The 14,653-nt window shown below is 39.0% G+C and overlaps 1 protein-coding gene across 2 annotated transcripts in view; it reads left to right on the top strand.

Moving 5' to 3' along the window:
* chka (choline kinase alpha) overlaps positions 1-4,010 on the top strand; it is a 43,198-nt gene extending 39,188 nt beyond the window's left edge. For both annotated transcript variants that reach the window (XM_076075260.1, XM_076075253.1), the window contains exon 12: positions 664-4,010. In XM_076075260.1, coding sequence (XP_075931375.1) covers positions 664-723 — 60 coding nt within the window. In that variant the 3' untranslated portion in view covers positions 724-4,010. The remainder of the gene's footprint in view (positions 1-663) is intronic.
* Positions 4,011-14,653: the final 10,643 nt, after the last annotated feature.

Here is a 14,653-nt window from a genome sequence, read left to right as displayed (position 1 = left end):
GTTCATACTATTGTCAACTGACTTGAAATTCTGGTGCAGGTAGACACGGCTAGACTTTGGGGATATTTGTATGTAAACTAATGAACAACACATCGAGAATATTTATTTTTGATGAAATGATGCAGGTATAAAAAAAGTCTTGGGTTTTAATATTTGACTTGTAAACATCATAAAGTGGATTTAAAGAGATTAAACAACAGTCAGGCCATTTGCATCACTATGCCTCTCTGACTTAACAGTTTTCATTCACTATTCTTTTCTCCAATTGCTCCCACTTTGCAGTTTTTTTTTTAGCTGTTACGCTAACTTCGTTGAAACTCAAAACTTCCTGCACTGGCGTCTCACATTAACAGTCCTCCAATTGCTCAAAGTCCATATTCCATCCCCTTGTGGGTAGGCTTTTATTGTGAAACATCTGCAGGAAGTGTGTTATCATTGATGCAGTAACAGTGAAAAGCAGGAGGAATGAATTAGTGAAAGAAAACCGTATTTCTGGCCAAAAGAAACTTAAGAACAGCAGAGTGATGAGTATGACACGATGATGACGATGAAGATGTGTGGTTACAATGAGTATTCAAAGTCATTCCAATTTGAGAATTTTACGATCTATTCAGAATGGTGCTTGTGTAGATATGTATTCATGTGTACTCTTCTGTGTTGTAGGAGTATGCCCAGGCCAGATTTGATGCCTACTTCCAGCAGAAGAAGATCTGGGCGGTCTAATGGAGCCAAATGATGGGATGGATTGACAGCATGTTCAGCCAAACGTGGGACATGCAGGCTGACAAAGACTCCACTCACCAAGCTTTACTTATGCTCCCTATCTTGAGTGGATTCGCTGGCTACTGTTAGTGCTGTGTTGACCAAATGCCAAAACTTGATCACGTGGCTAGGTGCTTAAGGTACGCCCCCCCCCCCCCCCCCAAAACTCCATTGCAGCTCAAAGTTTACACTGTCAGACTCTCAGAGAGCCCCTCCCCCTGAAAACTAAAATACAAAAAACACTGACTTGTACTAACCTTCATCACTGGTCGGAGCTGCTCTCCGCTTCTGCCTTGTTGGAACCATATCACGAACATGTTTAGAGCAGGAGAGAGGGGGTTACAGCTAGATTGGAAATGTTGACATTGAATCAATGTATATGTATTGGTCATTCCCTTATGGAAATGTTCTGTTGGAAATAACCAAAATGTGAACATCTCTTGGTAGATTGCTGCTCACAGAAGCAGCCAGTTGCTAACTATGTATATTATATATAGACCTCAGTGTGCCAGTAACCTGGCCCTGTCTGTTACTGACGGGCCAACTTGTTTGCTGGTGGAATCATGACTTGATCGACAGGTCGGAGTGATTTCTACACTTGTAGATATTACACACTTGCTGCTTGTTCGATTTTATTTTTTTATCGTTGTATTTGACATTTTCTTCAGGCCAGGGCAAATACAGTTATGTGGTATGGTCAAGTATGTGAATAGTCAAAGTTCCTTTTTCTGGGCAGCTGGTTAAACTCCACCAAATCGAAGACGTTAAACATCGGGTGTCGTCATTGATATTATGTCTGGTTCTTGGTGGCTTCCCAACTAATAATGCGATCACGCTGACCAGCTGTGACTTTTTCTCAACCTGATTTCATTTTTACTCACTGAAGTTTGGTAGGTTTATGGTATTAATATGAATAACTGTGACAAGTACATCTCTGTGTAGTTTACACATTGGGTATTAACATCTGCACTGTCTGATTTAGCCAAAAAGACATTCCAGCCATGCTTCATAAGCCTGGGAAAGTGTTGCTAAACAGCTAACTGACCCTATTTCTGCTTTTTTACTTTTATATTTTGCACTGACATACGTGCACAACAGTGGTCAATCACTATGCCTACTGCTATCATCGTATCCATGACCTAGTATAGCATAGATTACTCACTTAGACGAGTTGTGACTGGACAGCTGTACAGTCACTTTGTTAAAGGGGCATTTAGCAAATTTAGCATCTGCTACTGAGAGCTGAGTCCTAGCGTAATCACCTTGTCAATACAAGCACACACTCTGGCTCATATTATGGCCATTATCTGCTGTAGCATGGCAAAATACTTACTTAATGCACCTGTAACAAAGGAATCGCTGTGCCCTGTGTGTGACAGGCTCGCCTCATAGGCTCTGCTTTTAGTCTTTCTGATATGCAGTTGGATTAGAATTCAAAATTGTTTCAAATGAGAGATGCATCGTGCTGTCTCTCACCCAAACACCTTGAGACTACCCCAATTCTACCCAGACAGCAACCTACGGTTCTGCTGAGTTACGCCAATGCTGAAGGAAAATATATGACAAGAATGTTTTTTTTGTCTAAAGGCCTTTACACTGGGGGCTTGACGAATATACAACACAACAATACTCGCCTGCGAATATTTCATCAAAATGATTCATACCGGCAGCGATGCATAAAAAAATTACGGCACTTTTTCATCACATAGTATAAAATGGCATCATCCTCCAAACTCTTTAAATGCCGAATGTCACACTTATTATGACCCCCATGCATAACGTGGAGAAATCCAGAGCTGTATACCTAATTACAGTTGCTAAACCATGATTGGACAATCACTGTTTGGGATAGGGATTCAGCAACGGTCAATTGAAAAGCGAAATATTTGCTTTAGGTAGTTTTAAGTAATACTGCATGGAAATACTAAAGGAGATACTTGTTTTCCACAAAATGTCTGATTGACAAATGAAAGCTGTGCGACCGCCCCAAAGGCTGTCATGCATATCCATGTTCATTGCTGTTAGGTTGTAGCATTGTGTATACACCAGGGTATATTTCCTGTATACCTGTGAGCACTGGGACTTCCGCGTGGAAGCAACCAAATGACTCTTGTGCAGTAAGCATTACCTCATACTTGTGAAAATGGCTATACAAGTGTGTACACAGAGCTGAAGGAACTGAGCTGGATCATGTAACTAAACTAAACCCAACACTAGTCACCTGATACTGGAACCATCCAGAAGTGTTAGAATGTCCACTGAGGCACTTTTGATCTGAGGACCGGAAAACAAAATATGTACGATATATTTACTTGAGTGTTTTCGTGTGTGAAACATTTGGGGGTTGTTGAACTGTGACTGTTGTTGAAATGTTAGTTTTATTTTACATGCAAGTGTATTTTTATTGTATATTTCACTGTGATATTTCCTTTGGAATGGGTTTACTGTATAATTTTAACATTTTATTTTGCGATACAGTGGGACTAGGGGTCGTGCCAGCAGAATGTGTCGTGGATTATACTGGTGGTCTATTAAAAAAGTGTTACTGTGGCATTCCCTTTGTAGCAATAGTCTATAGTCTTTTTTTCAATACCATTCAGTGGCTCTTTCTTCTACCAAACCTAGTATTCATTTTTTTCTCTTTCATGAATGAAATGTATTTGTCCTGACCTTCCCTACATGCTGTCTCTCAATTTTTTTTGGTCCCGTTCCATGATTTCCATGATAGTATGTTATATTTGTTATCGAAAAAAAACATGATCTGTAACTATAGTACATTCCATACTTACCCTTCAGTATTGCGTACACTCAACCAAAATAACTAAACATTTTGATCTGATTGGTTCCAATACAATTGTGGAAGTTCCCAGTAGAGAACAAACAAACTACCCTCGCTTCTGTTTATACCTGTAATTAAATATATGTAATATTCACTGACAAAAATATAGAGGGACATGCTGAAAAATATCCAAATATAAAGAATCATAAACTTGTACCTTTTCATTCATGGTCTTAATGTAATACAGTTTTGTTTTGTTAAAAAAAAACAACATTCTGTTCAGTGAAAGCACCCACAACTACACTATCATGTGACTCACATTGATAACCTTTGCTATCTATGCAGCTATACTGAATGCATATGTACTCATAGAGATATAATGGGTGAACTGCTGCAGCATAGAAAATACCTTGGCTGTAAATGTACTTTTCTGCTTTGCACAAACAAAAAATAAAGAGAAAACAACTAACTGACCAGTCTTTTTTTTGTACCCATAATATATTTGAGACTTTACATGAAAGGTCCAATAAACTATTGTGTTGGAGGGAACTGCTGCTTGTTGTGTTGAATAAGCACAGCTTTTTATAATTGGAACCATATTGGTTAAATATTTTGTATCACTTGATGCTTTAGCATTTTGGTGGCCACAGGTGACAGTTATTTTTTTTTAAACATATTGGTCTTTAGCCACTCTAAGAACACCTATATTGGTCTGTTGGTTCAGCGCTTTAGACTGATATGTTATGGCAACCATAGCATGCTATCATCATGCTGTTTTGTGATGTCGAATGACCGTCCAATCAGACTCCCACAGCAGGGGTTCAAGCTAAATGCTAACATCAGCATGCTACTTGCTTAAAATGACTATGCTAACATGCTGTTTTGTAGCCATACAATTCACCATGTTTAGCATCTTAGCACAGCATGTTAGCATGCTAACATTTGCTAATTAGCATTAAACACAACAGACGAGGCTGATGGGTGTGTCATTAGTTTTGCAGGTATTTGCTCATAAACTAAAACCTCTGGACAGCTGGGACTGTGGAATGCTGCAGTGATGAGATGTACCTTTACACGCAAATGCAAAAATGGAAAATGCTTGCCTGGGAATATTTTGCATCATAACTATTCACAAAGGTAGCCCATACAATCAATGATTGGCAGCCAACTGAATTCATGTCCTATTCTTTTTTTCGGTAAGGGCATTTGATTGCTGCTGCGATGTATAGAGAATAATATAACAAAAATGTAAAAAAAAATCTAAAGACACCCTATCTTTAAGTTGTATAATGTTTTTAAAATGAAGGTTTGCAGACCAAATTCTATTTTCAAAGATTAATAAACAGCAAACTGTGATTCACACTCGCAGTCCTCAACAAGGCGTCTATCTTTCAGATCATTAGAAAATAACAGACAGCCAACTGAGCTCATTTGCCAACCATTGTAAGTTGTGCTCCTTGACTTTTTGCAGTGTCATGGCTCTGTAATACTGCCAACAGTGGATCGAATAACGTGTTGTGCAACAAAGTCGGAAAACAGTTTACATGTGTCTGGTTTTTATCATGGTGTGTTTAATGAATTAAGATAAAATGTTTATTAGCTCCACAGCCAGGTCTGATAATAATTCATGTCTCTGTGTGATATTGTAGGATATAAGGTGGAACTTAGAATAGTGAGTTTGTAGAGGTTGACACTAATATTAGCCAATTGGACCCACCTCCAGTTGCCTAGTGGTAAATGCACAAAATATGCAGTTTCTGTTTTAAACGTGCATTGATCGATATTTTTAAAGTTACCCCACAATTAAATTACAACGTGACACGGGTTGCTGGTCGTGTATTATTCACAGGAAATGGGCTGCAGATTTAGCAGCTCTGTAAAACGTTTCAGCCTCTTTTAGCTTCTTGTTTTGGTTTCAGTCTCCACACAGCTCCAGTGTTGGAGATTGAGTTGTAAGAACCACTTATTTTCTCATATTAACCAGTGCTTGTGTGGGATAGAACAATGGACTTACATTTGTCAAAAACACAACTCCAACTGAATGTTAGTGTTTGTCTGTGTCTACTTGAATGTGGAATACTTTAACATTTTGGGAAATACACTTTTTTAGTGGGTAATAAGAAGATTGATAGCAATTGCATGTCAGTCAGTTAAATATAAGCTACAACTGGTTAGCTTAGCTTAGCATTAAGACTCGAAACTGGGGGGGGGAATAGCCTGGCTGTTTCCGCCCACCAGCACCTCTGAAGTTCACTAATTATCACGAGTCAAGAATTTTTTAGTGTTAGATGGAGCCAGGCTAGCAGTTTTGCCCTTTTTAACAAGTCCTTGTGCTAAGCTAAACTAAGCTAACCAGACCTTGTCATCGAGCAAGAAAGTAAATAAACATACTTCCCCAAATTTCTATTGCTTTAAATAAGGAACTGTTTGATGATACTTTAAAGGTGCTATTTACGAGATTGGTAGCATTTCTATTGCCGTTCAACTGCTCTCAACTTGCCGGTGGCTCACAGCTAACAGTGCTAACAGCGATAACAGTGCTAACTACAGCAAAAGTGCTGAGGGAACTTACAGTGTTTACCTGAGGGGGAACCTGGAGGGTAGGTGCTACGCTTCCGCAACAATGCCATTGGTCACAACAGCGTTATCGACTGTAACTGCGGTATGAGAGCAGTGCAGAGATGCGGCTGTGAGCTAACCAGTGGGGCACACTCACATGCACTAACATGCACTAAAAGTATGCATGTCCGGCATGCAAGGAGAAGCTCTGACAACAACAGACACAGAGGCAGAGAGACTTCATTCTCTGTTCAGGTAGACATTACTCCGCTAAAACAAATAGTTCCTTGCTACTATATTAATGCTCTGAATCCCGTATATGGCACCACTAACTACAACAACTGTTTAAGCTGGTCATATGGTGGTGACTTTTGTCTGCTTGTTTTGGTGATTTTCTGCCCTAAACTGACAACAGAAAATACATACATTTATCTTGAAGTAAATTACTACATAAAGCCACACCCTTAATGCCATGCCTGCAGAATGTAAAAGCTGACATTGTGGCTCAAGTTGCTGCAGCAATCAGACTGAGTAGTGCATGCAAGAGCGAGCCAAAAAAAAAAAAGGGGGGACTAATGGATTGGATTGTACAAAACCCTTCGGTGTGATAGATGCTTGGTGCTTTCTTCATCAGTACTTTTACAAAAAATGGGCTCACATTCTTGCAGAAATGTGTGTTTCGCTGCAGCCACGCTATTGAGATGTGTCAAGTTACTTCACCTCAAACTATGCAATTACAGTTTCTGTGCAAGCGTAGTTCATGTATGACACAGCCCCCTTTTGTTTCCCAAACATTCCTTTCGCTGTTGACAATGAAGCATAGAGGACAGAGAGACAAAGGTCAGAGGGACAAGAAGAGGCGAAGGTAATAGGTAAAAGTCAGGGAAAGTAGGAGGGGTGTGTGAGTTTATAGATGTGGTTTGGAGATTAAAATGACTGCAAAGTTACAGCTTGCAGAGACTGGGGGGGGGGTTACTGGCCACTGCTCAGGGGGCTGGAATCTTTCTTTCTGCTATGTGTGTATCAGTGTCCTTCCCTTTGTTGGCAAATCCACGGGAGAGACAGAAAAGTGGGTCATGGCGGTCGGTAAATTTCACACTGGCTGGACATGCAAACGTCGGGCAGGTTTCATTTTGGGGGACCATGTAAACAAGCAAATGTCTTGTCGACCAGCGAGGAAGAGTTTCCGTGTACGTCCCAGAGTCACGCTGAGGCCTTGGCTCCCAGTGTCCCCTGACACACAGAGAGAGAGGCAAACAGGGTGGCAAGAATGCAGTGTGGAGGAATGTCAACACAGAGACAAAGAGCAAAGGGTTGGAATGATCAGCTGGGGGGCTTTTGCTTGTTTACATCCATGTGGCCTGCCTGAAGTTGTTGCTTTTGTTAAATAAGATACAGACTGGAACAGCGAAAACATCTGCTGCTGCTGGTCTGCGTCTGCTGAAAAGAAGTCTTCATTTTAGAGGAAGACGGGCATTGCATTTTCAGCCCCGGTGCCAGAAAATTGGATAGAATAAACAGAGGAATTGACAGTGAGCGTGCATAATGACACAGACCAAGGATAACATTTACAGAAATAATATTGCATGTCAAAATCAGAAGTTATGCTCTGCTGTACAGTTTGGTGCTTCTTGCCTAAACCAAGCCCGTGTGCACATTTTTCATCATCACCGACAACCCAAGTTGTCTCCTGTTTTGTCCATCAGTGGTGATATGGACGTTGGACACACAAGTGGGATGATTTGACTTTGGAAAAGTCTTGGGGAACATGTCCGAACAGAGATCATTAGCTGGGACATTCTTCGAATAGGCATTCCTGGATCATCATGAAATTATTTATTTTCTGAAGTCTAAATCTTTCTATTTTGTATGATTCATTTCTTTTTCAAAATGTGCATTACACAATAAATAACACAACTAACTGACTGACTCTGAAGTGTTCAAGTAAGAATAAAGTAAACAGAGTAAACATGTAAGTGGATTTATAAAATAATGATAATATGAACTCACCAGTGATTCCTAGTCTAACAGGGCCATCTGGTGGCAGATGAACAATCTCGACTTCCCTCTCTATATTTTCTCTTTATGGCAGAGCACATAGTAGAGCCTGAAGCATATATATCATCACGTTTTAATGATGTAATTTCTAAACAAATGTAGTTCATAACATTAATGTAGACAACTGATCACAGACTTTGGTAAGCCAGGCAGAAGGGCTCAGGCAGGTATGTTCTAAAAACTTTTTATGTTGTTTTCTTATTTAGTCTTTTACATTTAGTCTAAAATATATCTCTCAAGTGGTTGAAACATTTATTTTACTCAAGTAAAAGTAGCAATACTATAGAAATACTCAGTTACCAATAAAAGTAGTTTATTCTTTCAACTTTAAGGGACCCTATGTGAATTAAAACTTTAACTGTAAGTAAAAACTTAAACTAATAGATATCATCTGTAAAAACCTTCAGAATATAGAGAGGAATGAAAGTGGAAAGTTTGGTGTATGTAAGAGCTACGGAAGTGCAGATTTCTGGCTCAGAGTCTGAGAAAAAAGTAATTGAGAGAAAACATTATATTTTCCAAATACTACCCGCTGCATTGGGCGTTTACGTATACATTTTTTGATTGGTAACAAATATTTGCTTTTTTATTTGCAACACAGATCAAAATTATAACCTTTCTGGTGAGATTTAACCAAAACGTCTTTTTCAGATTTGTTTTACAAGACAAAAATGGATAATCTTCAGTGCATCCTGAACACTATCGTTCATACTAACACATACTGCGAAAAACAAAAGAACATTTTAATTAAAAATAACTTAATCGGCTAAATCAATTGAGCAGCTCATTACTATTTTTCTTATTGTGACACATTCTTTGTCTTGTCTTTGTCTTTTTCTGAGACAATAAGTTTAAAAGCCTGATGTGTGACATATCTGACACAATTATATTTTCATAACGTTTTAACATAAATTTGTTTCATAAACACGTATGTGTCACTTAGGGACTGTGGTGGAAAAAAGTTCTATATTTGCATGAGTCTTTTAATGCTGAAATACATAATACCAAAAACCAGGTTGTCTTTTAAGTATTTATTCTCTGCGCAGAGAAGGTTCAATCATCACAACAAAATGGGTAGAGTCTCAGTGAGGAAGAACCAAGAACAAAGTGAACAAGCTTTCTTTATACAGAATGAGCAAAGGTGGGGGCTGATGGCCAATGTTACAGACTTTTCAGTCTCAGACTTTTGGTCTCAGACTGATAGGAACAACAATGAAAAACAAACGGTCAGCAACCAAAACAAGTGTCCCAAAGGCCTTGGTGGTGGAACATTCTCATATAACACAGTTAGTTATCTTTGTGAACAGGAAAGGGAGAATTCTTCTTCTGCACAACAGAGACACGGTGAAGTTCAACAAAGTTCAGAACAAAATGACGTATGCATGAATACAATATACTGAGTAGAAATATATACTACGTAAGTAGAAATATATACTAGATAAAAAAATACCATTACAGGACTTCAAGAGTTAAAATCAAGGATACAACTGTATAAGGAGCTTTTCAGGATATTTAAAGTGTCTGTGACAACTGTGTCACCGTGGTTACTTATGGGATATATCACCATGAAAGCAAACTATTCTCTGTACCCCAGCTTCATCTGTGCCCTGTGAAAGGGTGTTTTCTAAAGCAGGCGAAATAATCAAAAAAAAAAAAAAGAAACCACCTGAAGCCCAGAACTGTGGAAAAATTGTTCTTTTTAAATAAAAATGAATAAAATGTTTTACATGTTACATGTTGTCCCTAGTAACATAAGGAGAGTCACAAACCAAGGAACACAAGCACATTTGTCCGTGGCTCAATGGGTAGAGAGGGTTGTCCGGTAACCGCAAGGTCGGCAGTTCAAGGCTTTGCTGCTACATGTCCTATGCTGAAGTGTACCTGAACAATACACTGAACCCCCCTAACTGCTCCCCGGGCACTTCTCAGCAGCCCACTGCTCCGAATAAGCTAAGGATGGGTTAAATGCAGAAGTCAAATTTTGTATATGTATATGACAATAAAATCCCAACTTTAACTTTATTTTTTTTTTTTTACTTTTCACATCACAACCCTCTCCCCAATTTGTTTCCACTTTCCCTTTTAACCCCGCCATTGTATCATAAAGACAGACACCATATTAATAAGTTCATAAGTTATGTATCACGCATCACAAACATCATTCATTCAATTCAAAGCTTCACACACCAAAGCCATGGTGTCATTTTAATCACTCTGCCTGTTTTACATTTATTGTCCACTTGATGGCACAGTAGAGCAAATGAAGCTTCAGCCCATGAGTGAACCAATTGGATGGAAAGCTTCAATGCTTCATCTCGCCATCACTACTTATAGGGACACAGCAGGGAATCCAAGGACGAGACGAGAGACGAGGGGGGAAATCCGGCAGGACAAGGCAGACTGGAAAATCAGGAGCAGGACGAGCCAAACGAGCAGGTTGACATGACAATGATCTGGCAATGTGTGTCTGGGAGGCAGGAGTCTATAGTGGCTTGATTAGTGATCAGAGACAGGTGAGTGAACAGGTGAAGGGAGTTGTGCTGATGAGGAGGGAGTGCTTGATTAGTGATCAGAGGCAGGTAAAGGGAGTTAGGCTGATGATGAGGGGGTGGCTGACAGGTAGCGTGAGGAGGGTGTGGAGCTACACACAGACACAGAACACAGAAGGCAAAGCCTAATCGTGACAATCTGTTGTACAGGAAAAGCAGACACATCAAGGAATATGCACCAGTGATCTGAAATAGAAATGTCCATGAAACATGGTAATATGAAGTCTTTTAGTTATGTCCAGATTAGTCTTGTCTGGGTCCAGAGTGATGTCCAATTTTGGTCTGCTTGATTGTCAACATGGTTATAAAACTTATCTGAGACAATAACAATCATAGCTCAGATATTTCATAGACTTTGCTGTTCGATAGAGAGTAATGATTAAAATCGGACCTTTGCCATTCATAAATGTAGCAAGTTATTCAAAAGATTCTCAATGAAGGGGGGTTTCCTTCCAGCTTTAAATATCGGAGAAGAATCCAGCTATTCCACCGCCTCGTGTCGATTCTAGTGCTTTGGTTGAACCTGCAGTCTCAATAAGTGCATGATTCATACTTCATTCATACTATTTGTCATATTGTTATATGACAAATATTGATATAAATGAGCAAATACATTATGATTAGCCAAACTACAGACCGTGGGCCAACTGTGGCTTGCTGACCATTTTCAAATGACCTGCTGTGGATTATTCAAAATAAACTAGAATATGGCCTAAGCATATTTCTAATAAATTGGACAGTGTTTATTGCGTTTTTTTAGTTTGAACAAATAATTGACCTATATTAATTGCTAGTTGATCAAAGCGTTTACGTTATTTGATTAGGCAATAATGGCAGAACCAAAAAGACGGAAGATAGCGAGTGAGTGTAATTTTAGCACAGTATTTTCTCTTTCATGCAGTAATGCAGTTTTACACTTGAACATTGACAAATTTAAATGCATATAAGGTAATCCTGTAGCAGTCTGCAGCAGACTGTAAAGTCACCATGCATTATGTTACCGAAAGCTGTCTAACCTGCATCACAATGTGCAAGCGAAGTGTGTGCAAGAGACACAGGCTTGAGAAAATGCACTCACTCCACCAGAGGGCTGCACAAGACCAAGGAAGTGTCATGTGTCATTTGCCATGAAATGTCAAAAGCTTTAACATGGCTACTTTAATACATCCAGCATGAGTTATTGGAGAAGGTATTTGTAAACCAGTATCGTCAAAATACTTTGCCACACTTTGCACCACTGTTTGGCCTAATCTTATCAAATCCATTAAATGTGAAGTATGCTTTATGACTTCATAATGGATCTGTGCCAGATTTAGAGCCTTTTTTGGTTTGCTTTTTTCGAAATAAAAATTGATATTGACAATAAGCTTCCAAGAAATCATTTGAAACCAATTTTGCTAAAAACCACAGCGTTGTATGAAAAGTGAGTTTTGCATAATTCACAAATTTGCGAAAGACATTCTAGCAGAAGTGGGCATGGCAATGATAATGATAATAATGATTATAATAATATATTCCAACGTTCATTGAAGCTAATTTGAGGCTCCAGCAGTCTGACCTGTGGTGCAGGTTCATGGTCAGAACGGAACCTTGGTCGTTGCTGTTATGTGCTGTGCACTGTTATTATTGCCGACTGCTCCAGTCCTGTTCTGTTAGAAGAGTTAAGATGCAGTGGACTCAATATGCTGGATTTTTGGAGAAGAAGATATACCACTTATCTTAGATTTCATCATTAAATAATCTGTACTCAAAGTAAGAAAGTGTTCATGGGTGAGTTGACCTGCAGTGTTTAAAAAATAGCAAGCTGTGGTTAATTAAGCATTACACATTTGATTAGTGTATCCAGACTGTTATAAACTGGACATCCAAGTGAAGCAGAAAGTATTTTTTTCTATTTTAGTTTGCTTAGAATTATTATGTTTGGTACACACCTTTTTAGATGGAAATTCTGGATCACCTTCATAATTATTTTAAAGTTAAATAGCCTGCTGTACATTTTGAGTTTTGTACTCTACCGATGTAGCATAGCACTTCTATAACTTTATCAGACATTCAACAGTTAATATAAAAAAACAAATTGTTTTTTTTCTCTCCATACATTCTTCTTCATTGTCAAGGCTTCTACATTACCCACAACGCAACTCGACCACAAACCATTCTGTCGCACGATGCTGTTGGGTTATGCAGCTAATGTAGCCTCGAACTTCAAGCAGAGATAAAGAGCAAAACGAAACTATTTTTAAATGATAAAAAAAATCAAATGTTTTTGAATCTATAAAGTCTTAAAGGGCCAGCATTTAGTTAGGGGGCTCTATTGGCAGAAATGGAATATTCATAACAAGGTTCTCATTAGTGTATAATCACCTGAAAATAAGAATTGTGTTTTCATTAGCTTAGAATAAGCCCTTCATAAGGAGAGGGGTCCTCTTCATGGAGTCGGCCATGTTGCACCGCCATGTTTTTACAGAAGCCCAGAACAGACAAACTGAACCCTGATGCTAGAGAGAGCAATTTGCGTTTTCGCTCGGCCACAGTATACTTCTCCTAGATGCTTGGCACACAGGAGAAGTTTCTGTTGGTTGCATTTCCAACCTCGCCGCTAGATGCCAGCACATCCTACACACACTGGCCCTTTAATGTAGCAACAAACAGGATGATAATTACTTGTAAAGAACACACTGCTTATTTTTTAACATAGCTTAATGCAACAGCAGCATTAGCACGCTAAGTTCATGAATAATCAACAAACTCTTTCTCTACTTTCACAGTGTTGGATCCATAGTGATACAAGCCATTGTCCCACCTCAAACTCCAGCAGCCTGCTTCAATTTCTTCACTTTCAAGAAGTTTACTTGCAAGGTAACGCAATTGCTTTTGACTGCACAACATTTTTTGTTCTTCCTCACCACCACTGGATTTGCTCCATTCTGACACATGTTTGTTGTTTCCCTCCTGTCTCTCTCGCACACGATAGATTCAAGTATGCTGATTTCCTGCCCTCCTGTTCCTGTGTCATGTGGACTAACACACACTTGAGAAATCATGATAAACAGTGCAGTCCTAAGTAAACTTAGCTGTTGTTAGTGTCAAATTCACATATGATTGTATCCACACACATGCATGGAATCACTCTCTCACACACGCGCACACACACACTGATAAAGGGGAATGAGACAAAATAACATAAAAAAAGAAACTCCTAATAAGAGTTGTATTTATTTCCCTTTCATAAAAAGCCAAAACTAGAGAAAGTAAATCACTTTTAGAGTATTTCTTTACAATTAATATGGAGAGCAGAGAGCTACGAGCTCCTTAATAATTGGTTTGTGTCACAGCTCTGCCACTTCTATATAGTTTTTTCCACCTTTCACTCACCTAATCAGTTCATTCAGGGCACCTGCCAGTCACACTCACCTCATCAGCTCATTACTCTCACCTGCTCACTCTGCCTCCTTCACTATTTAAACCCCTGCCTCACACACACTCACTGCCAGATCGTTCTCTGCTTTCATGCAATACTTTCCCGCATACACCCATGGACTGATTTCCTGTTGCCGACCCTGCCTGTTTCGGACTACCTCGCCTTGCCTCTGCCCTGGTAACTTGCTCAGCCTTCTGTCCTTAACCACCAGAATCCTGTCGCTGTTTTTCCTGAGAATATTCTTCCTGTCGTGTGTGTTGAACAAAATAAAGAACTCAAGTCAAACTATTCCTGGTGTTGTCGTACTGCTCCTGGGTCCAAACTATACCTGTAACAGTTTGTAATATACAGGTGCTGGTCATATAATTAGAATATCATCAAAAAGTTGATTTATTTCACTAATTCCATTCAAAAAGTGAAACTTGTCTATTATATTCATTCATTACACACAGACTGATATATTTCAAATGTTTATTTCTTTTAATTTTGATGATTATAACTGACAACTAAGGAAAATCCCAAATT

The sequence above is a fragment of the Anarhichas minor genome, unplaced genomic scaffold (assembly GCF_050575085.1).
Source record: "Anarhichas minor isolate MPS153535 unplaced genomic scaffold, ASM5057508v1 ptg000005l, whole genome shotgun sequence".
Lineage (NCBI taxonomy): Eukaryota > Metazoa > Chordata > Actinopteri > Perciformes > Anarhichadidae > Anarhichas > Anarhichas minor.
The sequence above is the reverse complement of the archived record's forward strand: the minus strand, read 5'-3'. Positions and strand labels throughout refer to the sequence as shown.